The 26,617-nt window shown below is 44.2% G+C and overlaps 1 protein-coding gene and 1 pseudogene across 7 annotated transcripts in view; both read right to left on the bottom strand.

Moving 5' to 3' along the window:
- The window catches only part of LOC110490199 (AT-rich interactive domain-containing protein 1A), a 37,221-nt gene extending 14,727 nt beyond the window's left edge, over positions 1 to 22,494 (bottom strand). For 2 of the 6 annotated variants that reach the window (XM_021563451.3, XM_021563459.3), the window contains exons 1-5: positions 9,583 to 12,230; positions 2,679 to 2,897; positions 1,909 to 2,532; positions 1,562 to 1,696; positions 633 to 873 (exon numbers count right to left, since the gene is read on the bottom strand). In XM_021563451.3, coding sequence (XP_021419126.3) covers positions 633 to 873; positions 1,562 to 1,696; positions 1,909 to 2,532; positions 2,679 to 2,897; positions 9,583 to 10,497 — 2,134 coding nt within the window. In that variant the 5' untranslated portion in view covers positions 10,498 to 12,230. Of the gene's footprint in view, positions 1 to 632; positions 874 to 1,561; positions 1,697 to 1,908; positions 2,533 to 2,678; positions 2,898 to 9,582; positions 12,231 to 19,489 lie in introns of those variants that run through there. The other 4 variants (XM_021563468.3, XM_021563477.3, XM_090200214.1 and 1 more) reach the window with 3 other exon arrangements.
- An 803-nt stretch (positions 22,495 to 23,297) lies between these two features.
- The window catches only part of LOC110501584 (GPN-loop GTPase 2-like), a 29,519-nt pseudogene continuing 26,199 nt past the window's right edge, over positions 23,298 to 26,617 (bottom strand). Inside the window, exon 6 of the transcript XR_016486724.1 lies at positions 23,298 to 23,511. The product of XR_016486724.1 is annotated as a GPN-loop GTPase 2-like (transcript). The remainder of the gene's footprint in view (positions 23,512 to 26,617) is intronic.

Raw genomic sequence — 26,617 nt, 5'->3', positions numbered from 1 at the left:
CTCACTGAGCTCGAGCTGTTTTGCAAGGAGGAATGGGAAAAAAATTCAGTCTCTCGATGTGCAAAACTGATAGAGACATACCCCAAGCGACTTACAGCTGTAATCACAGCAAAAGGTGGCGCTACAAAGTATTAACTTAAGGGGGCTGAATAATTTTGCACGCCCAATTTTTCAGTTTTTGATTTGTTAAAAAAGTTTGAAATATCCAATAAATGTCGTTCCACTTCATGATTGTGTCCCACTTGTTGTTGATTTTTCACAAAAAAATACAGTTTTATATCTTTATATTTGAAGCCTGAAATGTGGCAAAAGGTCGCAAAGTTCAAGGGGGCCGAATACTTTCGCAAGGCACTGTAAATAAGAAGTCTGAGTAGGAACAAGGCCACAAATGTCACTACTTAAATATTGTTAACTAAGGGACACTCAAATTAATCCAACAAAATTACCATAGATTGAAACAGTGGAGCAACTGCAGCCAAGCACGGTATCGTTTTAAAAGATTATTGGCTGCAGTAGCTCCACTGTTTCAATCTATGGTCATTTTGTTGTCATCGTGTATATGTATAACAAATTGCTTGTGTCCTAGTACATGTCAGAAAAACCCATGTATGTGTGCGCACTCGTGTGTTCACCTGGCATTGTGGCGGGTGAGAGGGGTCCCGTGCGGGAGGTGGTGGCACTGGCAGGGGAGCCGGCGGGCGACGGCGAGGGCCCTCGGATGCCTGGCAGATGGGGAGAGGTGTGGGGCGAGAAGGGCGACTGGGCCAGGTTGCTCTGCTCACCCTGGCTGCTTGAAACACCTGAAGTGCTCACGCCAGGACTCAGAGCGCCATCCGTGCCCGTGGGCAGGTCATCGATGGAGCCTGAGAGATCCTGCAGACACACAAGACAGGAGAGAACGGGGCCTATGGTGAGGAGACGCTGTGGAAAAACGCCGGTCTGATGGAATCGACATGACAGCCATTAGCTGACTGTACAGTTAGCAGTGAGACGTCTTGATAACGACTCCATGCACTTCCTGTAGCTTCTGCACAACAGAAACACATACAGGATGCAAGCACAATTTAATCTCCTCAGTCTTGGAAAGCATGGCAGCACACTTTCTACTAGGTTTGGAGACATGTGACACACATCGTTATGGTTATTGATCTTGTCGAGGAAAAGAGAGAGCATATTAGAGCAGAGGGTTGTCATGGTTACGATGGATGTCTGCCGACTCAGCACGGAGCAGCCCCGCCATGTAAATTTGATACAATCTATACCGTCGCTTTCGCTCTCATTTTATCCAGGCCCGAGCTCTGCTCAAATGTACTAATATTCATCTCCCAGACTGCCACACAACATTTCTGCAAGTTCGCTACGCATGCCCAATGACATCTACAGACACACACACTCAAATGCCATACAAAATAAACACGGGTAGCATTAATTAACCACAACACCACACACACCGGTTTGACTATGTTAAGACTAAAATGGGTCATGGAATCACGCAAACATGTTTCAATGCATTATGATTTCAGAACAATGTAATAATTAGATTTATAGGCGTATAGTATACCTTTGCACAGGTTGGGTGAGGACTCACCGGTAGGCTGGACGGCCGGCCTTGTACGCTGACGTCCTCCGAGCCACTTTTGGGCTGGTTGGAGGGAGGGGCGCTAGACTGGGAACTGAACGAGTCCTGGGATATCTCCTGGGGGAGAGAACGAGACAATCGGAATTGAAGAGCATTCACATACACATATATGCGTACATGAGAATACACAGTGACCATACCAATGCCTTCCATCTGCTGAGCAAGTATGGCAACCGGTACTGCACGTTCAATGACGATATCAAAGGTACCTCAATCATAAAACATCAATTGTGTGCGTGCACACACATACACACCAAATTCAGTTGTACCTGCTGTGGTGGAGGAGGGAAGCGTTGGTAAGGTGACTGCTGTGACTGTTGCTGTTGTTGCTGTGGAGGATTCTGGGAGTAGGATGCAGGCTGGACCTGTGGATGCTGGCTGTGACCTGGTGGTTGCTGAGGGGGTTGAGCGGGTGTCTGGGGTTGCTGCTGCTGTGTGGAGAGCTGCTGTGGGCCCTGCGTGGGTGGATAGCTAAGCTGGGGCTGCGACCCTGCTGGGACCTGGGAGCTGGCCTGCTGTGGTGGCTGGCTGGGAGGCCCCTGCTGCTGGGGGTAAGGAGGCTGACCAGACTGGGTCTGAGCCGGGACAGGGCCCTGGGAGTAGGGAGTTAGAGACTGTGGGGGCCCTTGGGATGGACCTGGCTGCGGGCCCTGGGACTGGGGGGGCATATGGGGCTGCGGATAGGGCGGCCCACCCTGGGCATGTGAGGATGACGTCTGGGAAGGGTGGGGCTGCTGAGGGTAGGGTGTTTGACCACCCTGCTGTCCTGGAGATGCTTGGGGGTAGGGCCCTTGCTGCTGGCCTGGGTGTGAAGCCTGGCCCTGTTGGCTGTAGTAGGGCCCTTGGCCCGGAGGCCCATAGCCTCCTGGTCCCTGCTGTCCATAAGATTGCATCTACACACAAATACATACCAAAGTTAGAAATCAAACAAATGGGTAGGCATATGATAAGCAAGCCATATAGTAGTGTGTGAAGAGAAGGAGGGCTGATTTCGGTGTGAGAGAATGTAGGATTAAGTCAGCTTGATGACACCACTGACCTGCTGCCCGTAATGCATGCCTCCCATAGCCCCAGGGGTGCGGCCCTGAATGGCCACCGGGTATCTCTGGGAGCTAAGTGGACCGTAGCCTTGGCCCGGGTATGCATGACCCTGCTGGGCTCCTGGGGGAGGCCCCTGCCCAGGCTGTTGGGAGTATGGACTGCCCCCAACATACGGCTGGCCTCTCATTTTAGCTATCGGATCCATTGCACCTGGGGGCTGTGGAGCAGAAGATCAAATACATGAACAACACTTCATAACATGAACACTATAAAAAATTATGAGAGGTGCGGGTGACAGGATGTACCATAGATCACAAAAGACTTGGATACGGGCAGATGACTACACTATAGTTTATAGGCACTTTAATTATCTAGCAGGGGTCTCTCATGCAAGCCAACTCACACATTTCAAGTTTCCCAACACAGCAAGAGCTATAGGGATGCATTTTCCCATCCGGATAGGTACAAAAGCAGAAAATATGACAGAAGGCAAGTCATTAGAACACGTGAATGCATTACAAGAGCCAAGGGAACGAGGGGAGTTTTATTTATTACATTTTTCCCACGATCATTAATCTTTTTTGTGCCATAGTTATGGAGCAATATATATATGGCCAATACGGAGCTATATATATATATCAAATTGTGTTAAACTATAGTTTTGGCAAGTCGGTTAGGACATCTACTTTGTGCATGACAAGTCATTTTTCCAACAATTGTTTACAGACAGATTATTTCACTTATAATTCACTGTATCACAATTCCAGTGAGTCAGAAGTTTACATACACTAAGTTGACTATGTCTTTAACAGTGTGGAAAATTCCAGAAAATGATGTCATGGCCTTAGAAGCTTCTGATAGGCTAATTGACATAATGTGTCAATTGGAGGTGTACCTTTGGATGTATTTCAAGGCCTACCTTCAAATTCAGTGCCTCTTTGCTTGGCATCGGAAAACCAAAAGAAATCAGCCAAGACCTCAGGAAAAAAAATTGTTGACCTCAACAAGTCTGGTGCATCCTTGGGAGCAATTTCCAAACACCTGAAGGTACTACGTTCATCTGTACAAACAATAGTACGCAAGTATAAACACTATGGGACCACGCAGCCGTCATACCGCTCAGGAAGGAGACACGTTCTGTCTCCTAGAGATGAACGTACTTGTGCGAAAAGTGCAAATCAATCCCAGAACAACCGCAAAAGACCTCGTGAAGATGCTGGAAAAAAACGGTACAAGAGTATCTATATCCACAGTAAAACGAGTCCTATATCGACATAACCTGAAAGGCCGCTCAGCATGGAAGAAGCCACTGCTCCAAAACCGCCATAAAAAAAGCCAGACTACAGTTTGCAACTACACATGGGGACAAAGATCATACTTTTTGGAGAAATGTCCTCCGGTCTGATGAAACAAAAATAGAACTGTTTGGACATAACTACCATCGTTATGTTTGGAGGAAAAAGGGGGAGGCTTGCAAGCCGAAGAACACCATCCCAAATGTAAAGCAAAGGGGTGGCAGCATCATGTTGTGGGGGTGCTTTGCTGCAGGAGGGACTGGTGCACTTCACAAAATAGATGGCATCACGAGGCAGGAAAATGATTTGGATATATTGAAGCAACATCTCAAGACATCAGTCAGGAAGTTAAAGCTTGGTTGCAAATGTGTCTTCCAAATGGACAATGACCCCAAGCATACTTCCAAAGTTGTGGAAAAATGGCTTAAGGACAACAAAGTCAAGGTATTGGAGTGGCCATCACAAAGCCCTGACCTCAATCCCATAGAAAATTTGTGGGCAGAACTGAAAAAGCGTGTGCGAGCAAGGAAGTCTACAAACCTGACTAAGTTACACCAGCTTTGTCAGGAGCAATGGGCCAAAATTCACCCAACCTATTGTGGGAAGCTTGTGGAAGGCTACCCGAAACATTTGACCCAAGTTAAACAATTTAAAGGCAATACTACCAAATACTAATTAAGTGTATGTAAACCTCTGACCCACTGGGAATGTGATGAAAGAAATAAAAGCTGAAATAAATCATTCTGTCTACTATTATTCGGACATTTCACATTCTTAAAATAAAGTGGTGATCCTAACTGACCTAAGACAGAATTTTTACTAGAATTAAATGTCACAAATTGTGAAAAACTGACAATAAATGTATATGGCTATGGTGTATGTAAACTTCCGACTACATGTATGTATGTATGTATGTATGTATGTATGTATGTATATACACATACACAGTGGTGCAAAAAAAGTATTTAGTCAGCCACCTGTGCAAGTTCTCCCACTTAAAAAGATGAGGCCTGTAATTTTCATCATAGGTACACTTCAACTATGACAGAGAAAATTAGAAAAAAAAATCCAGAAAATCACATTGTAGGATTTTTAATGAATTTATTTGCAAATTATGGTGGAAAATAAGTATTTAGTCAATAACAAAAGTTTCTCAATACTTTGATATATACCCTTTGTTGGCAATGACAGAGGTCAAACGTTTTCTGTAAGTCTTCACAAGGTTTTCACACACTGTTGCTGGTATTTTGGCCCATTCTTCCATGCAGATCTCCTCTAGAGCAGTGATGTTTTGGGGCTGTTGCTGGGCAACACAGACTTTCAACTCCCTCCAAAGATTTTCTATGGGGTTGAGATCTGGAGACTGGCTAGGCCACTAGGCCTTGAAATGCTTCTTATGAAGCCACTCCTTCGTTGCCCGGGCAGTGTGTTTGGGGTCATTGTCATACTGAAAGACCCAGCCACGTTACATCTTCAATGCCCTTGCTGATGGGAGGTTTTCACTCAAAATCTCACGATACATGGCCCCATTCATTCTTTCCTTTACACGGATCAGTCGTCCTGGTCCCTTTGCAGAAAAACAGCCCCAAAGCATGATGTTTCCACCCCCATGCTTCACAGTAGGTATGGTGTTCTTTGGATGCAACTCAGCATTCTTTATCCTCCAAACACGACGAGTTGAGTTTTTACCAAAAAGTTATATTTTGGTTTCATCTGACCATATGACATTCTCCCAATCTTCTTCTGGATCATTCAAATGCTCTCCAGCAAACTTCAGACGGGCCTGGACATGTACTGGCTTAAGCAGGGGGACACGTCTGGCACTGCAGGATTTGAGTCCCTGGCGGCGTAGTGTGTTACTGATGGTAGGCTTTGTTACTTTGGTCCCAGCTCTCTGCAGGTCATTCACTAGGTCCCCCCGTGTGGTTCTGGGATTTTTGCTCACCGTTCTTGTGATCATTTTGGGGCGTGGAGCCCCAGATCGAGGGAGATTATCAGTGGTCTTGTATGTCTTCCAGTTCCTAATAATTGCTCCCACAGTTGATTTCTTCAAACCAAGCTGCTTACCTATTGCAGATTCAGTCTTCCCAGCCTGATGCAGGTCTACAATTTTGTTTCTGGTATCCTTTGACAGCTCTTTGGTCTTGGCCATAGTGGAGTTTAAAGTGTGACTGTTTGAGGTTGTGGGCAGGTGTTTTTTGTACTGATAAGTTCAAACAGGTGCCATTAATACAGGTAACGAGTGGAGGACAGAGGAGCCTCTTAAAGAAGAAGTTACAGGTCTGTGAGAGCCAGAAATCTTGCTTGTTTATAGGTGACCAAATACTTATTTTCCACCATAATTTGCAAATAAATTCATTAAAAATCCTACAATGCGATTTTCTGGATTTTTTTTCTCATTTTGTCTGTCATAGTTGAAGTGTACCTATGATGAAAATTACAGGCCTCTCCTATTTTTAAGTGGGAGAACTTGCACAATTGGTGACTGACTAAATACTTATATATATATATATATATATATAATAATGATAATAATCTAAAATGGAGGGCAGTCTGCCCAATCTTAAATAAAAACATCCTTAGCTGTGCTTCTGTTTGGTTCGGGGCCAAGCCGGTTTCCCATTTTGGAGGGGGGGGGGGGGGGGGGGGGCAATTCTGGCTCTGAATGAATGACATCATAAATGGAGGGAGAAGTAGCCTACTCACTGTTCTCTGTTATGATGCGAACACAACTATGAGTCAGGTGTCGTCTCAATGGAGAAAGTTTTCTTAAATCTCTAGGCCTCCATCTCCTCAACGTTATAATTTCACTCTGTAAATCGCTAACCTTAGGCCTATCCGTTTAACTTGCTCAACTCAAAACAACCTAAACAAGGGTCATCAAAAGATTCCATGTCGATAACAACATAAAAAACAACAAATGGACAAGCTAATTAAAACATAAGCATTCATTTACCACAGTCGATTCTTATGGGCTTGGATTCTTTATCTGTACCCTTGTCAATGCACACTGCTAAACAAAGGCCTTTAGAAATGGAGGGCAAAAAGCGTTTCTTGACATTTCCCATCTTCCAGATAATTAATTGAAATAAATAAAAGCAGCACATGGCTAATCTGCATAAGACAGAGTGGAGACTCCCTAGGCGGGGGAGAGGCGGCTGGATGGTCTCTGTGATTGGCCAAGGGGGTTAGAAGGAATTCTTAGTCACACAGAGACAGAGTGGCACATGAGATACAGCAGCTACTCATGCCACACACACGGCTCATGTTCACCTCACTATGCAGTGTCAACACAGGAATGTCATTGATAGATAAACCCATCAAATGGGACATAGTGGATGATGTCTCCCTAACATGTTAACATTGGCATGCATTACCATTACCAACCTAACAAAGATCCTATTGATGACCAAAACATTGTCAGGTAAAGGTGAGTGAGTATTACTGCTTTAATATGCTAGTGAGTTATGGCATGTAACCAAAGACAACTGGGCATCCATCAGATTGGCAACACTGTAGTTTCGAAGCATGTATATATATACACATATTTCATGACAGTTGGTTAGTTCTGGGCGATATTCATGCGTAGATAAATCTGCTCTGACGACCTCAGCTTTCTATGATATATAAAGTGGTCACGCCCAAATATGATTGCGCCAGATTGGGTTCTCAGGTACTGCAGCAAGTTCTTGTTGTAGCCTACATATGGGTTCCCCAAACTTGGTCCTAGGCCCCCCACCGGGTGCACGTTTTGGTTTTTGCCCTAGCACTACACAGCTGATTCAAATAACCAACTCACCATCAAGCTTAGTATTTGAAATCTGCTGTATAGTAAAAGAGCAAAAATCAAAACGTGCACCGAGGGATGCCCCATGACCGAGTTGAGGAAACTCTAGCCTACAGTGGATCAAATTCAGTTGCTTCCAAATGTGAAAAATCCTGTCAAAATGGTCTGCGAACCTGACCTTGTCAAATAATGTTATTTTAGCAATGTCTTTATTTCATTCATATCACACCCAGTCTTTGATCCTTCAAATTGTTGTGTTAAATGTTTAAATGTGTATGATGGATTGCTCATCATCTGGCATATAGTGTACACATCTCAACCACTAAGAAAAATTCCTTCGTTTCAAATTTGTAGCTCATAAATGCATGGTGCAGATACAAAAACTATTTAAAAGGACTGTAATAATACATTATTAACTTGAGCGATTTACCTTGTCACTTTACTTTGATCCAAAATGAGAGGAGATAGTGGATGCTTAACAATGAGGGTCAAGATACTATAGCCATTTTCATCTGCCTTTTTTTATAGGATGGTGCAAATACGGTTAGGAACTTATACGTGAAGGCTACAAAGTTCCGTAAACTCTTCTATTTGCCATGTTGGTCACGGTTGCAGTTTTGTTTATGAATCTAGAAATTCAACAGGTATGGGTTAGGCTATAGCATGTAAAATAAAATAAAAAAACAGTGCCACAGAAAATGGCACACAATATCAAACTGGATTGACAAAAGTTAAATGTAATTAACTTGATCAATGGGCCAAACTCTGATCATCTCTCATTATAGAATGCATGTGGAATAGTGCAAACAGGCGTGTCATACGTGTGGGAAACAGATGATTGCAAAGTAGTAATTTAGAGAAATTGTCAAAAATGCGTTAAGTATGAGCACTCATGGATTTGTGCAGTGTGGAGGAGTGCACTTATCAGGATTTTTTTTGCTTTACAGCATATGCAATTATAAATGGCCAAGAGCACAGGATGAGGAGCCAATCAGATCTCAGCTAGCATGTCAAACCAAGACCAACTGTCTACTGGGTTTGACAGCAGGATTTTTACCTCCACAATTCAAAACCCAAAGCAAAGCAACCTGCAGTCAGTCACTCAAATCACTAGGCCAATGTTTACATGCAGAATGCAGTGGTGGAAGCAGTTCCTGACAACAGAGGCGCCAAATGACACTCATAAATAGGCCAGTGTGTGTTGATTAAAATGTAACATTTTACATAATTGAGTTACTCGTACGGTCCACTTAAAATCACTTTCAAACACACGTGTACACTTGAGTCTAGGCAAAATCTGTGTTCTGGGCTTGCTAATGCTGTGCATTGACTTCACAATTTCCATAATGATCAAAACAGACTCGTGGACATAAAAATGTATAGTCTATTCATAAACATTAAACTGTATTCCAAAACGACTGACGTTAGCATTGCAAACGATAAGAAATACACTATTAAGGAATAACTGTTTAATTACGTTATATACCGTCCTGCCGAGAAACAAGTCTGAGTAATGAATATAGGCCTTTGGAGCTTTTTCACCTCTTTCAAGATTCGGGCCTCACTTCTCTCAACGTTCTAAGTTCAATCTCATAAGGAGGATTGCCGAAGAAGAGTTGCCTGAAAGTGATAGAATTCATACCAACTAAATAAATACTGTTTAATGTGATGGTGTAGGAAAAACGAGAGGCAGCCATTTTAGAGTGTCTTTGCAAGCGAACTGGCTTGCAACAATGGCTGGCCTGTTACGTTGTGAATTACATACATAAGATTACACCAAATGTACAGTAAAAAATATTCGTTAGAACATGGGCCTTTACCTGGCTTCTACCTAGGGGTTGCCCTGTACTTCCAGGGCTCATAGGCGGCGGATGATGGGTCCTTTGTTGCCAACCCGGATTTCCCCCTCCATACTGACCGCTACTGCCCGTGTCTGTTGGTCCCTTACTAGCTCCTTCCTGATTACTATATTCACTAGATGGGTAATTTGGATATACCCGCGTGGAGCTCGGAGAGGTTAGGAGCTGGTTGAGGGTTGGGGTAGATGTTGGCTGTGGATTCCCCATATTATATCTCTGATTGTTGTAAGATGCAGCCATTGCTGTGGGTCCTCCTGCTGGTTGCTGCTTAACGTTAGCTGGCTGTCCCCCAGCAGCCGGAGCCTGGGTATTACGCGAGGGGTTCATGCCGTATCCTTGGCCAGAATAGGGAGTTCTGTTCGGGAATGGATTGTAATTGTTAAACTGGTGGTTAGAAAAGCCATGGTCGTGCGAATTGGGTTGATATGGGTCCATCATATTGCTCGACTGCACGGCTGGACCTGCAGCAGCTGCCATGCCAGGGCTTTGTTGTCCGCCATGTTGATGAAAAGGGGCCCGGCCGTAGTGTTGACTGTATCCATAAGAAGGTGGAGGAAAACCGGACCCATGGTGGTGTACCATCCCGGGATGGTTATTCCCCTCGGATCCGATGGAATCATTCTGATTATTAATAGTCCTGGACGGGTTCCCGTTCCCGTTCTTCATCTCAGGTTCCCCTCCTCCCCCTGCATTTCCAACATCGGCCCCGTCCTGCAGATCCCCCCGGCCCGGAGATCCGCGCTCTAATCCCGAATGCTTGTTTTCCTGCTGCTTTTCCCCCAGTATAGAATCCTCATTTGGGTCTCGATCCGGCTTCTTTAGTTCGGAAGGCGGGCTTGTGTTGAGAGTGGCGGCGCTGGCGACCTGAGCGGCCATAATACCCCCCTCTCTCGGCGAGTCAGTCACAATCAAACGCTAGCATTGAATATAAATAATTGTTTATAACCATTTATCCTTGTCCCGATTCATTCCCACCCCTTTCACCGGACCGAATCCGGTTGTCTCCTGATTCCGATGTGAAAATAATTGGACACGTAATAATAAACCTCAAGGATGCATAAACAGACATATATTCTGGGGGTTCTATTACTGAGCGAGAGTAGACGCAAGGAACGGAGCGAACCAGCACGAGGCTCTGCGAGATACAGCCATTTTACTGAGCCGTACAGGCAGAAGTAAAGTACGGATTGCGCACAGTGGGAACACGGAGTGGATTCGTTCATTTTACAATTGCATACGGGCACAAGAGTGGTTGCATTTGTAAAGTAATGTTTGGGTTTTAAATGTAACTATTCTCAAAACATGCATAATTTCTTTGTTCCATTCTATCGACAGTTTTTTAACAATTCAACATGCGACAGGCCAAGCAGGCACCTGATGATTGAGTGATTATGTTTCATGATTTGGAAGTCTGAATAATAATTACTATTAAATACATTGTTTCATTATGATGTATCCACGTTCAAGGAATATCGTTTGGTTGAAAGACTCCTGCTCTGGGCAAGGACTGAGGGGGTAGCATTTCACCAGTGTCGATGTGTCATCGTGTGCGAACTACGGAGCGCATACTATGGGATGAGGTCGCAAGAATGAATGAGGAAGTGAAAACAATTAATAAGATAGTCACACAAATCAGCTACAATCTGGTCACAGCATGTTCTAAATATCAAAATTCAGTTGAGCCTAAAATTAATATTAGCTCGGAATTTTAGAGGGAAAACCTTGCCTGAACGAGACTAATGCACCCTCTCACTAATTCCACGCCCTCTCCTACCCACCCCCTCTCTCTCTGTCTGTCCGTCTCTCTCTCTCTCTCTCTCTCTCTCCTAACGGCAGCCGCGCAAGCAGAAACACTCCTCTTGTGAGTGTGGGGGATGGGCAGTGAACACAGCTTTCTCAGCCGCCAACATTGAACTACGCTGGCCAACCCTGACCTTGCCCTGAGGTGGGGAATCCCACTCACAACAAGAGTTAGTCATTTTTTAAATTAGCATTTTGCAGCTTGTTCTTTGAGCGTATCAAAATTCCTTGAGGGGTGGGGGGTGAATTGGGTTGTTGCATTTAAGCCATATTCTGATCAATGTGAGGTTAATCTACAGTCCCCCCATGTACACACACACACACAGTTGTAAAGGGAGAGCTAATGAAAAAGGCAGTAAGTGGCAGTCAGGAGGCACAATCACATGTATAAACATTGACAACGACAACACACTTCATGAATGATGGACTTTGCCCAGTACTCTAAAATTAACAAAATCCCTTGAGCAAGGCACTTAACCCTAATTTGCTCCAGGGTTGGCGTGCTACTATGGCTGATCCTGTAAAACAGTACATGTCGGTGCACCTATTCTGTCTATGTGAAAATAAAACATCTTATAGATTTGTATACCAGACAAGCAAAGTTACTTCTATGCTTGCTTCGAGGCAAGTAACACTGAAACATGCATGCTGTTCCGGACAACAGTGATCAAATCAAAAACTTTATTTGTCATATGCGCCGAATACAACAAGTGTTGACCTTACCGTGAAATGCTTACTTACAAGCCCTTAACCAACAGTGCAGTTCAAGAAGAGTTTACCAAATAAACTAAAGTAAAAAATAATAATAGAAAGTAACCATAAAAATAACGAGGCTATATACAGGAGGTACCGAGTCAGTGTGAAGGTGACAGGTTAGTTGAGGTAATTTGTACATGTAGGTAGGGGTGAAGTGAATATGCATAGATAATCAACAACTAGTAGAAGCAGTGTACATGGGGGGGGGGGGGGGGGGGGGGTGTAAATAGTCCGATGGCGATTTTATTACTTGTTCAGCAGTCTTATGGCTTGGGGGTAAAAGCTGTTGAGGAGCCTTTTGGTCCGAGACTTGGCGCTCCGGTACCGCTTGTCGTGTGGTAGCAGAGAAAAGGGTGACTTGAGTCTCTGACAATTTTATGGGCTTTTCTCTGACACCGCCTATTATATAGGTCCTGGATGGCAAGAAGTTTGGCTCCAGTGGTGTACTGGGCCATACGCAGTACCCTCTGTAGCACCTTACGGTCAGATGCAGAGCAGTTGCCATAGCAGGCGGTGATGCAACTGTTCAGTATGCTCTCGATGGTGCAGCTGTAGAACCTTTTGAGGATCTGGGGACCCATGCCAAATCTTTTAAGTCTCCTGAGGGGGAAAAGGTTTTGTCGTGCCCTCTTCACGACTGTCTTGGTATGTTTGGACCATGATAGTTTGATGGTGATGTGGACACCAAGGAACTTGAAACTCTCAACCTGCTCCACTACACTGAGCTGTAGTCAATGAACAGCATTCTCACATAGGTGTTCCTTTTGTCCAGGTGGAAAAGGGTATTGTGGAGTGCGATTGCGTCATCTGTGGATCTGTTGGGGAGGTATGCAAATTTGAGTGGGTCTAGGGTGTCCGGGAGGATGCTGTTGATGTGAGCCATGACCAGCCTTTCAAAGCATTTCATGGCTACAGATGTGAGTGCTACGGGCGGTAATCATTTAGGCAGTTTACCTTCACTTCCTTGGCACAGGGACTATGGTGGTCTGCTTGAAACATGTAGGTATTACAGACTCTGTCAGGGAGAGGATTAAAATGTCAGTGAAGACACTTGTCAGTTGGTCCGCACATGCTTTGGGTACACGTCCTGGCAATCCATCTGGCCCAGCGGCTTTGTGAATGTTGACCTGTTTAAAGGTAAAGGTTTTGTTCACATTGGCTACTGAGAGCGTTATCACAGTCATCCAGAACAGCTGGTGCTCTCATGCATGCTTCAGTGTTGCTTGCCTTGAAGTGAGCATAAAAGGCATTTAGCTCAGCTGGTAGGCTCGCTGTCACTGGGCAGCTCGCGTCTGGGTTTCCCTTTGTAGTCCGTAATAGTTTTCAAGCCCTGCCACATCCGACGAGAGTCAGAGCCGGTGTAGTAGATACAATCTTAATCCTGTATTGATGCTTAGCTTGTTTGATGGTTTGTCTGGGGGTAAAGCTGGACTTCTTATAAGCATCCGGATTAGTCTCCCGCTCCTTGAAAGCGGCAGCTCTAGCCTTTAGCTCAATGCGGATGTTGCCTGTAATACATGGCTTCTGGTTGGGATATGTACAGTGCCTTGCGAAAGTATTCGGCCCCCTTGAACTTTGCGACCTTTTGCCACATTTCAGGCTTCAAACATAAAGATATAAAACTGTATTTTTTTGTGAAGAATCAACAACAAGTGGGACACAATCATGAAGTGGAACGACATTTATTGGATATTTCAAACTTTTTTAACAAATCAAAAACTGAAAAATTGGGCGTGCAAAATTATTCAGCCCCCTTAAGTTAATACTTTGTAGCGCCACCTTTTGCTGCGATTACAGCTGTAAGTCGCTTGGGGTATGTCTCTATCAGTTTTGCACATCGAGAGACTGAAATGTTTTCCCATTCCTCCTTGCAAAACAGCTCGAGCTCAGTGAGGTTGGATGGAGAGCATTTGTGAACAGCAGTTTTCAGTTCTTTCCACAGATTCTTGATTGGATTCAGGTCTGGACTTTGACTTGGCCATTCTAACACCTGGATATGTTTATTTTTGAACCATTCCATTGTAGATTTTGCTTTATGTTTTGGATCATTGTCTTGTTGGAAGACAAATCTCCGTCCCAGTCTCAGGTCTTTTGCAGACTCCATCAGGTTTTCTTCCAGAATGGTCCTGTATTTGGCTCCATCCATCTTCCCCTCAATTTTAACCACCTTCCCTGTCCCTGCTGAAGAAAAGCAGGCCCAAACCATGATGCTGCCACCACCATGTTTGACAGTGGGGATGGTGTGTTCAGCTGTGTTGCTTTTACGCCAAACATAACGTTTTGCATTGTTGCCAAAAAGTTCAATTTTGGTTTCATCTGACCAGAGCACCTTCTTCCACATGTTTGGTGTGTCTCCCAGGTGGCTTGTGGCAAACTTTAAACAACACTTTTTATGGATATCTTTAAGAAATGGCTTTCTTCTTGCCACTCTTCCATAAAGGCCAGATTTGTGCAATATACGACTGATTGTTGTCCTATGGACAGAGTCTCCCACCTCAGCTGTAGATCTCTGCAGTTCATCCAGAGTGATCATGGGCCTCTTGGCTGCATCTCTGATCAGCCTTCTCCTTGTATGAGCTGAAAGTTCAGAGGGACGGCCAGGTCTTGGTAGATTTGCAGTGGTCTGATACTCCTTCCATTTCAATATTATCGCTTGCACAGTGCTCCTTGGGATGTTTAAAGCTTGGGAAATCTTTTTGTATCCAAATCCGGCTTTAAACTTCTTCACAAGAGTATCTCGGACCTGCCTGGTGTGTTCCTTGTTCTTCATGATGCTCTCTGCGCTTTTAACGGACCTCTGAGACTATCACAGTGCAGGTGCATTTATACGGAGACTTGATTACACACAGGTGGATTGTATTTATCATCATTAGTCATTTAGGTCAACATTGGATCATTCAGAGATCCTCACTGAACTTCTGGAGAGAGTTTGCTGCACTGAAAGTAAAGGGGCTGAATAATTTTGCACGCCCAATTTTTAAGTTTTTGTTTGTTAAAAAAGTTTGAAATATCCAATAAATGTCGTTCCACTTCATAATTGTGTCCCACTTGTTGTTGATTCTTCACAAAAAAATACAGTTTTATATCTTTATGTTTGAAGCCTGAAATGTGGCTAAAGGTCGCAAAGTTCAAGGGGGCCGAATACTTTCGCAAGGCACTGTATGTAAAGTCACTGTGGGGACGACGTCGTCGATGTACTTATTGATGAAGCAGATGACTGAGGTGGTGTACTCTTCAATGCCATTGGATGAATCCCGGGAAACATATTCCAGTCTGTGCTAGCAAAACAGTCCTGTAGTGTAAGCATCCGTGTTATCTGACCACTTCCGTATTGAGCGAGTCATTGGTACTTCCTGCTTTAGTTTTTGTTTGTAAGCAGGAATCAGGAGGATATAATTATGGTCAGATTTGACAAATAGAGGGCGGGGGAGAGCTTTGTATGCATCTTTGTGTGTGGAGTAAAGGTGGTCTAGGATTTTTTTCCCTCTGTTTGCACATGTGACATGCTGGTAAAAATTTGGTAAAACCGATTTAAGTTGGCCTGCATCAAAGTCCCCGGCCACTAGGAGTGCCGCTTCTGGGTGTACATTTTCTTCATTGCTTATGGCCTTATGGAGTTGGTTCAGTGCGTTCTTAGTGCCAGCTTCATTCTGTGGTGGTAAATAGACAGCTACGAATAATATAGATGAGAACTGTCTTGGTAGATAGAGTACCTTATAATATGCTGTAGACCACACTACCTCAGGCGAGCAATACCTTGAGACTTCTTTAATATTAGACATCACACACCAGCTGTTATTGACAAGTAAACACACCCACCCACCCCTTGTCTTACCAGACGAAGATTCTCTGTTCTGCGGTGTATGGAAAATCTCGACAGGTCTATTTTATCTGTATCATCGTTCAGCCACGTCTCGGTGAAACATAAGATATTACAGTTTTTAATGTCCCGTTGGTAGGATAATCATAAATCGTAGGTCATACATTTTCTGATTGCACGTTAGCAAGAAGAACGGATGGCAGTGGGAGTTTACTCGCTCGCTTACGGATTCTCAGAAGGAAGCGACCTTCCGAGGACCCTTTTATTCAAACAAATTACGGGGATCTGGGTCTATTCCAGTAAAGCAGTATATCCTACTCGTCGGACTCATTAAAGGAAAAAAAGTTTCTTGCAGCCCGCGGTGAGTAATTGCTTTTCTGATGTCTAGAAGTTATTTTCGGTCATCACGCTCCCCGCAGCCAATGTGAGTAAGACCATTCAAATAGGTCAATATTCACAAGGCCGCAGGGCCAGACAGATTACAGGATGTGTACTCCGTGCATGCGCTGACCTGACATTTTTAACCTCTCCCTTTCTGAGTCTGTAATACCTACATGTTTCAAGCAGACCACCATAGTCCCTGTGCCCAAGAACACTAAGGTAACCTGCCTAAATGACTACTGACCCGTAGCACTCACATCTGTAGCAATGAAGTGCTTTGAAAGGCTGGTCATGGCTCACACCAACACCATTATCCCAGAAACCCTAGACCCACTCCAATTTGCATACCGCTTCAACAGGTCCACAGATGATGCAATCTCTATTGCACTCCACACTGCCCTTTCCCACCTGGACAAAAGGAACACCTATGTGAGAATGCTATTAATTGACAACAACTCAGCATTCAACATCATAGTGCCCTCAAAGTTCACTAAGCTAAGGACCCTGGGACTGAACACCTCCCTCTGCAACTGGATCCTGGAATTCCTGATGGGCCGCCCCCAGGTGGTAAGGGTAGGTAACAACACATCCGCCACACTGATCCTCAACATGTGGGCCCCCTCAGGGGTGCGTGCTCAGTCCCCTCCTGTACTCCCTGTTCACTCATGACTGCACGGCCAGGCATGACTCCAACATCATCATTAAGTTTGCTGATGACACAACAGTGGTAGGCCTGATCACCGACAACGACGATACAGCCTATATGGAAGAGGTCAGAAACCTAACCGTGTGGTGCCGGGACAACAACCTCTTCCTCAACGTGATCAAGACAAAGGAGATGATTATGGACTACAGGAAAAGGAGCACGCCCCCATTCTCATTGACAGGGCTGTAGTGGAACAGGTTGAGAGCTTCAAGTTCCTTGGTGTCCACATCAACAAACTAACATGGTCCAAGCACACCAAGACAGTCATAAAGAGGACACGACAAAACCTATTCCCCCTCAGGAGACTGAAAATATTTGGCAAGGGTCCTCAGATCCTCAAAAGGTTCTACAGCTGCACCATTGAGAGTATCCTGACAGGTTGCATCACTGCATGGTATGGCAACTGCTCGGCCTCCGTTCGCAAGGCACTACAAAGGGTAGTGCGTACGGCCCAGTACATCACTGGAGCCAAGCTTCCTGCCATCCAGGACCTCTATAGCAGGCGGTGTCAGAGGAAGGCCCTAAGAATTGTCAAAGACTCCAGCCACCCTAGTCATAGACTGTTCTCTCTGCTACCGCACGGCAGGAGGTACCAGAGTGCAAAGTCTAGATCCAAGAGGCTTCTAAACAGCTTCTACCCCCAAGCCATAAGATCTAATCAAATGGCTACACAGCCTATTTGCACTGCCCCCCCCCCCCCCCTCCCTTACGCCGCTGCTACTCTCTGTTATTATCTATGCATAGTCACTTTAATAACTCTACCTACATGTACATATTACTTAAGACTAACCGGTGCCCCCTCTATATAGTCTCGCTATTGTTATTTTACTGCTGCTCTTGAATTATTTGTTACTTTTATTTCTTATATTTTGAGGTATTTTTCTTAAAACTGCATTGTTGGTTAAGGGCTTATAAGTAAGCATTTCACTATTGTATTCGGCGCATGTAACAAATAACATTTGATTTGATTATATTGGCAGTCGGGATATGACCTTTCAAGGTACTACAGTCTGCCATTATTTTCCCAATGTTAGCACCATCTGTGTCTACATCCCCAACTGACATGAGAAGAGGCATCTATATAGGAGGTCCATACTAAATATCAATCTTAAACAGCAATTTTTAATACCAGGGAATAATAGCAGAAAAACCTGGAAGGATTTTGACCTTTCACTAAGGACAAAAGGTCTCAGAGGAGAGATGGAAATAATTGTCCACGTTCTCTCAAAGCCACTATACTGTTAATACATAAGACATGCAGGGCCTTCCCATCCAAGAGAACAGACACAGGGCCAGTTGTGCAGAAACACAGATTTACTGTGGCTTCCTCTCCCCTCCTGACTTAGTTTTTTTTGTTACTTTGGCCACCTGTAAAAGCTGGAGTATAATTTTTTAAGGGATCTTGGGAAGGGGATTTGGATACACTGGTGCCATCTCCTGGTCAGAAAGAAACTTAAACCAAATAAGTTTGTACAAATACAGTACCCAAGATCTCCTATTTATACTTAACAAAAATATAAAATGCAACATTTAAAGTGTTGGTTTCATGAGCTGAAATAAAAGATCCCAGAATCTTTCCATACGCACAAAAAAGCTTATTTCTTTCAAATCTTGTGCACAAATTTGTTTACATCCCTGTAAAATAACATTTCTCCTTTGCCAAGATAATCCACCACCTCAACAGGTGTGGCCTAAGCCGATTAAACAGCATGCTCATTACATGGGTGCACTTTGTGCTGGGGACAATAAATGGTCACCCTAAAATGTGCATTTGTCACAACACAATGCCACAGATGTCTCAAGTGTTGAAGGAGTGTGCAATTGGCATGCTGACTACAGGAATATCCACCAGAGCTGTTGCCAGAGAATTTCATGTTCAGTTCTCAACCATAAGCCGCCTCCAACGTTGTTTTAGAGAATTTGGCAGTACGTCCAACCGGCCTCACAAGCACAGACCACGTGTAACCACGCCAACCCAGGACCTCCACATCCGGCTTCTTCACCTACAGGGATCGTCTGAGACCAGCCACCCGGACAGCTGATGCAACTGAGGAGTATTTATGTCCGTAATAAAGCCTGTTTGTGGGGGAAAAAATAATTCCAATTGGCTGGGCCTGGCTTTCAAGTGTGTGGGCAGGCCCACCCATGGCTGCGGCCCTCCCCAGTCATGTGAAATCCATAGATTTGGGCCTAATTAATTTATTTCAATTGACTGATTTCCTTATATGAACTGTAACTCAGTAATATCTTTGAAATTGTTGCATGCTGCCTTTATATTTTTGTTCAGTACACATAACTTTAAATAAAGGTATATTGTCACATTAGGCCAGAGTTATGCTTGGTCCAGTCTCCTTCACCAGCCATGTGTTTTAATCAAATCAAATTTCGGGAAGCTATTTGATTACCTTTTCGGGAATCTTCTGGCTGGGGGTAGAAGCCGGTGCCTTTTGGACCTCGACTTGGTGCTCCAGTACCACTTGCCGTGTGGTAGCAGAGAGACAGTTGCAGAGGGAGGTGTTTAGTCTCAGGGTCCGTCCTTAGTGATGAGCTTTGGGGGCACTATGGTGTTGAATGCTGAACTGTAGTCAATGAATAGCATTCTCACATAGGTGTTCCTTTTGTCCAGGTGGAAAATGGCAATGTGGAGTGCAATTGAGATTGGGGTAGTATGCAAATTGGAGTGGGTCTAGGGTTTCTGGGATAATGGTGTTGATGTGAGCCATGACCAGCCTTTCAAAGCCCTTCATTGCTACAGACGTGAGTGTTACGGGTCGGTAATCATTTAGGCAGGTTACCTTAGTGTTCTTGGGCACAGAGACCATGATGGTCTGCTTTAAACATGTTGGTATTACAGACTAGGTCAGGGACAAGTTGAAAATGTCAGTGAAGACTGCCAGTTGGTCAGCGCATGCTCAGAGTACACGTTCTGGTAATCTATCTGGCCCTGCGGCCTTGTGAATGTTGACCTGTTTAAGAACAGCTGATGCTCTCATACATGCTTCAGTGTTGCTTGCCTCGAAGCACACACAGAAGTTATTTAGCTCGTCTGGTAGGCTTTTGTCACTGGGAAGCTCACGACTGTGCTTCTCTTTGTAGTCCATAATAGTTTGCAAGCCCTGCCACATCCAACAAGCATCAGAGCCGGTGTAGTACGATTCAATCTTAGTCCTGTATTGATGCTTTGCCTGTTTGATGGTTCGTTAGAGGGCATAACGGGATTTCTTATAAGCTTCCGGGTTGGAGTCCCACTCCTTGAAAGTGGCAGCTCTACCCTTTAGCTCAGTGCGGATGTTGCCTGTAATCCATGGTTGGGGTATGTATGTACAGTCACTGTGGTGACAACGTCATCGATGCACTTATTGATGACTCTAAGTAGGGTTAGTTTTGACTGCCAATATCCTGACAGTGTATTGTTTTTACATGGAATAAAGGTTAACAAGAAAGCAATTCTCCATGGATAAAACATATCAACATTAATCTATTTATTGGTTTCCCAACAAGCCTCTGGACACTGCTGTTTTCTGAGCATATGACGGTCAAGATTACTTCTACCTTTCTAGATGTACAGCAGCATTCGTTCCATTTTAGCTACATCTTTGAAAGGTTGGCAGACAACAAATCAGGACAGTGTGACTAATACTTTGGAGATAGAACTCCATTCCATGTTTTGAAAACAGCTCTACTCTATGAGCTAGGTGATTTACCAAGGTGGTTATAAGTGTATATTTGAAACCTCTATCATTTTACATCCTTAAAGCGAGCATCCAAATCAGGACTGGTTAAGAATCTTGCCTACTATGTTGCACACGTCTATTGTTTTAATCCGCCTGTGAGCTTCTTTCTGTTGGCTATCAGCTGCCACCTTTGGAGAACAAAAGGTACCTGAATAGATTCAGGAGAAAAATGAAGGGAACAGCTGCATCCAGGGACCAGTACCTATGCTGCTGATCTGACTCAAGCTCCAATCTGAATTCTCCCTCTGCCTCATCTAAATGTGTCACAGGTCTGGGGTAGATAGGGAGATAATGCTCAGTTTGAGATAGTCCACCTCACCCTCTCCTGGTCTGCACCTATTACACAGAGCTATAGGTCCACACAAACACACAAGAGGGCACATCTGTAAATGTCTGTTGTACATGCATGTAAGACCAACTCTTCAAACTTTATTCATTTAAAAAACACTTATTAACAGTTGATTTTTCTGATCTGCAAAGGGATTCATACCCAATGTACAGACTGAAGGGCTGACCAAACTGCCCTCACACACCAGGGTATTTCTCATTACAAAATGTAAATAACTTTCTGTAGTCCAGAGCTCCTGGATTTGTCCATCTTTTTCACTGGAAGAATAAGAGATGAGCATTTGCATCCAACTAAACAACACACTGTAGTCCGTACTAACACTGGAATTATACAGTGCCGTGCGAAAGTATTCGGCCCCCTTGAACTTTGCGACCTTTTGCCACATTTCAGGCTTCAAACAAAGATATAAAACTGTATTTTTTTGTGAAGAATCAACAACAAGTGGGACACAATCATGAAGTGGAACGACATTTATTGGATATTTCAAACTTTTTTAACAAATCAAAAACTGAAAAATTGGGCGTGCAAAATTATTCAGCCCCCTTAAGTTAATTTGTAGCGCCACCTTTTGCTGCGATTACAGCTGTAAGTCGCTTGGGGTATGTCTCTATCAGTTTTGCACATCGAGAGACTGACATTTTTTCCCATTCCTCCTTGCAAAACAGCTCGAGCTCAGTGAGGTTGGATGGAGAGCATTTGTGAACAGCAGTTTTCAGTTCTTTCCACAGATTCTCAATTGGATTCAGGTCTGGACTTTGACTTGGCCATTCTAACGCCTGGATATGTTTATTTTTGAACACTTCCATTGTAGATTTTGCTTTACGTTTTGGATCATTGTCTTGTTGGAAGACAAATCTCCGTCCCAGTCTCAGGTCTTTTGCAGACTCCATCAGGTTTTCTTCCAGAATGGTCCTGTATTTGGCTCCATCCATCTTCCCATCAATTTTAACCATCTTCCCTGTCCCTGCTGAAGAAAAGCAGGCCCAAACCATGATGCTGCCACCACCATGTTTGACAGTGGGGATGGTGTGTTCAGCTGTGTTGCTTTTACGCCAAACATAACGTTTTGCATTGTTGCCAAAAAGTTCAATTTTGGTTTCATCTGACCAGAGCACCTTCTTCCACATGTTTGGTGTGTCTCCCAGGTGGCTTGTGGCAAACTTTAAACAACACTTTTTATGGATATCTTTAAGAAATGGCTTTCTTCTTGCCACTCTTCCATAAAGGCCAGATTTGTGCAATATACGACTGAATGTTGTCCTATGGACAGAGTCTCCCACCTCAGCTGTAGATCTCTGCAGTTCATCCAGAGTGATCATGGGCCTCTTGGCTGCATCTCTGATCAGTCTTCTCCTTGTATGAGCTGAAAGTTTAGAGGGACGGCCAGGTCTTGGTAGATTTGCAGTGGTCTGATACTCCTTCCATTTCAATATTATCGCTTACACAGTGCTCCTTGGGATGTTTAAAGCTTGGGAAATCTTTTTGTATCCAAATCTGGCTTTAAACTTCTTCACAACAGTATCTCGGACCTGCCTGGTGTGTTCCTTGTTCTTCATGATGCTCTCTGCGCTTTTAACGGACCTCTGAGACTATCACAGTGCAGGTGCATTTATACGGAGACTTGATTACACACAGGTGGATTGTATTTATCATCATTAGTAATTTAGGTCAACATTGGATCATTCAGAGATCCTCACTGAACTTCTGGAGAGAGTTTGCTGCACTGAAAGTAAAGGGGCTGAATAATTTTGCACGCCCAATTTTTCAGTTTTTGATTTGTTAAAAAAGTTTGAAATATCCAATAAATGTCGTTCCACTTCATGATTGTGTCCCACTTGTTGTTGATTCTTCACAAAAAAATACAGTTTTATATCTTTATGTTTGAAGCCTGAAATGTGGCAAAAGGTCGCAAAGTTCAAGGGGGCCGAATACTTTCGCACGGCACTGTAACCCAGCCACAAAGCCAAGGATATATCAATTCAAATTCTTAACCCAGACTGATCTAATTCTTGGATTGTGGGGTAAGAAGCAGTTGGTTTGGATTATGTTTGCAGTCTGATGCTTCTAACCCTTTCTCTCCTCTATATAACCAGAACCAGCCATATCAAGCTAAAAGAGTGAACATTTACGTGTTCAGGAAAAGAGGAAAAGAAGAATAGCATTTGCTGCGTTTGACACACCACTTCCACTGGACAAATGTACTGTCAGTCCTTTGCTGGCACAGTGCAAGCAACATGGAGGTCAGCAGCATCCATTGATTGGTGTCTGGTGATTTACAGATCCATCACCACCTCCTCCAGTCTTTTCACCATCTCCAACATACCTCTCTTGCACTCCTAGAGTTCTAGGGGTAAAATTTAAGAAAATCTAATCAAAATTATATTTGTCACATGCACCGTAAACAACAAGTGTAGACTAACAGTGAAATCCTTAGGAGTGTAGACCAGTCATCTATGGTAGGCAACACTCTACAGGCAGATCTGGTAAGAACAGAACACACTATTCAAACCCAAATAATTGTCATCACTTGCTGAGAGACTGCTTAAAAAAATAAGATCCAAATGCAACAGTTAGTATCACAATATAAAATCCTTTCTGGGTAACTATTAAGTACCTTACTGAGATTGTTTATTTTTTTTACAATTTTTAAATAAAAACAAAAATAGATTCTTAGCAAATATCAATTTCTCAAGCAAGAATTTTGCGAGGACTGTCTGGTAGTGGTCTAAGTGGGGAGGGGAAAACGGAAAACTAGCTGCTATTGGCCTATTTAAGTGATAATGCCCGAGAAGCCGGTGTTTGGATTAATGATAATGGTGCCGGAGGAGATGGCTACCTTTTTACGGTCCCCTAACCAATTGTGCCATTGTGTGTGTTTTTTCCCGTTATTTGTCACTTATTTTGTACATCATGTTTCTGCCACCATCTCTTATGACCGAAAAGAGCTTCTAGATTTCAGGACAGCGATTACCCACCCGTACTTCAAGATTTTTTTATTTAACGAGTCGGACGCAACGGATTTACTCCAGACACCCGACAAGGCCCTCATCCCCGTCATTCGCAGGAGAAAGAGACAGAGATATCAGGGACGTAGGTCTGGGTGACTTGGAAGGATCAGACGGCGAGTGGGTAATCTGCCTTTACCATCAGTCCTATTAGCCAACATACAATCACTGGATAGTAAAATAGACGAACTACGAGCACGCAGGATAGAACAGCCGCCTCTGGTTAGACAAGGGGTGGCGGTCTATGTACATTTGTAAACAACAGCTGGTGCACGAAATTTAAGGAAATCTGGAGGTTTTGCTCACCTGAAGTAGAGCCTTGTCATAAGCCGTAGACCACACTATTTACCAAGAGAGTTTACATCTATATTTTTCATAGCTGTCTATATACCACCACAAACCAATGCTGGCACTAAGACCGCACTCAATGAGCTGTATATTGCCTTCAGCAAACAGGAAAACGCTCATCCAGAGGCGGAGTCTGGGACTTTAATGCAGGGACACTTAAATCCGTTTTACCTAATTTCTACCAGCATGTTAATGTGCAACCAGAGGTGGAGGGGGACTCTAGACAACCTTTACTCCACACAGAGACGCATACAAAGCTCTCCCTCGCACGCCATTTGGCAAATCTGACCATAATTCTATCCTCCTGATTCATGCTTACAAGCAAAAATTAAAGCAGGATGCACCAGTGACTCGGTCAATAGAAAAGTGGTCAGATGAAGCAGATAATTACCTACAGGACTGTTTTGCTAGCACAGACTGGAATATGTTCCGGGATTCTTCCAATGGCATTGAGGAGTACACCACATCAGTCACTGGCTTCATCAATAAGTGCATCGATGACATTGTCACCACAGTGACTGTATGTACATATCCCAACCAGAAGCCATGCATTACAGGCAACATCCACACTGAGCTAATGAGTACAGCTGCCGCTTTCAAGAAGCTTATAAGAAATCCTGCTATGCCCTCCGACGAACCATCAAACAGGCAAAGTATCAATACAGTACTAAGATTGAATCGTACAGGGCTTGCAAACTATTACAGACTACAAAGGGAAGCACAGCCGCGAGCTGCCCAGTGACACGACCATACCAGACGAGCTAAATTACTTTATGCTCGCTTCGAGGCAAGTAACACTGAAACGTATGAGAGAATCAGCTGTTCCGGACGACTGTGTGATCACGCTCTCGCAGCCAATGTGAGTAAGACCTTTAAACAGGTCAACATTCACAAAGCCGCTGGGCCAGACAGATTACCAGGACGGTAATCTGAGCATGCGCTTTTCAACCTGTGCCTGATTGAGTCTGTAATACCAACATGTTTCAAGCAGACCACCATAGTCCCTGTGCCCAAGAACACTAAGGTAACCTGCCTAAATGACTACCGACCCGTAACACTCACATCTGTAGCGATGAAGTGCTTTGAAAGGCTGGTCATGGCTCACATCAAACAGATCCACAGATGATGCAATCTATAATGCACTCCACACTGCCCTTTCCCACCTGGACAAAAGGAACACCTATGTGAGAATGATCTTCATTGACTACAGCTCAGCGTTCAACACCAAAGCTCATCAGATCTAAGCTAAGGACCCTGGGACTAAACACCTCCCTCTGCAACTGAATCCTGGACTTCCCGACGGGCCACACCAAGATGGTAAGGGTAGGTAGGTAACAACACATCCGCCACGCTGATCCTCAACATGGGGGCAACTCAGTGGTGCGTGCACAGTCCCCTCCTGTACTCCCTGTTCGCTCATGACTGCATGGCCAGGCACGACTCCAAGAACATCATTAAGTTTGCTGATGACACAACAGTGGGAGGCCTGATCAATGACGAGACTGACCTCACAGGCTGAGACCTGGCCGTGTGGTGCCAGGACAACAACCTCTCCCTCAACGTGATCAAGACAAAAGGAGATGATTTTGGACTACAAGAAAAGGAGGACCGAGCACGCCCCGATTCTCATCGACAGGGCTATCGTGGAGCAGGTTGAGAGCTTCAAGTTCCTTGGTGTCCACATCACCAAAAAACTATCATGGTCCAAACACACCAAGACAGTCATAAAGAGGGCACGACAAAGCCTATTCCCCTTCAGGAGACTGAAAAGAATTGGCATGGGTCCTCAGATCCTCAAAAAGTTATACAACTGCACCAGTGAGAGAATCACTGCCTGGTATGGCAACTGCTCGGCCTCTGACCGCAAGGCACTACAGAGGATAGTGCATACGGCCAAGTACATCACTGGGGCCACTGCAGAATGCTGTGGTAGCCATGCTGGTTAAGTGTGCCTTGAATTCTAAATAAACCACAGTGTCACCAGCAATGCACCCATTACACCACCATACCTTCTCTTCCATGCTTCATGGTGGGAACCATCCGTTCACCTACTCTGCGTCTCACAAAGACACGGCAGTTGGAACCAAACATCTCAAA

Source organism: Oncorhynchus mykiss, chromosome 2 (assembly GCF_057628025.1).
Source record: "Oncorhynchus mykiss isolate SJ-2025 chromosome 2, ASM5762802v1, whole genome shotgun sequence".
Lineage (NCBI taxonomy): Eukaryota > Metazoa > Chordata > Actinopteri > Salmoniformes > Salmonidae > Oncorhynchus > Oncorhynchus mykiss.
This window is presented reverse-complemented; position numbering and strand designations above follow the sequence as displayed.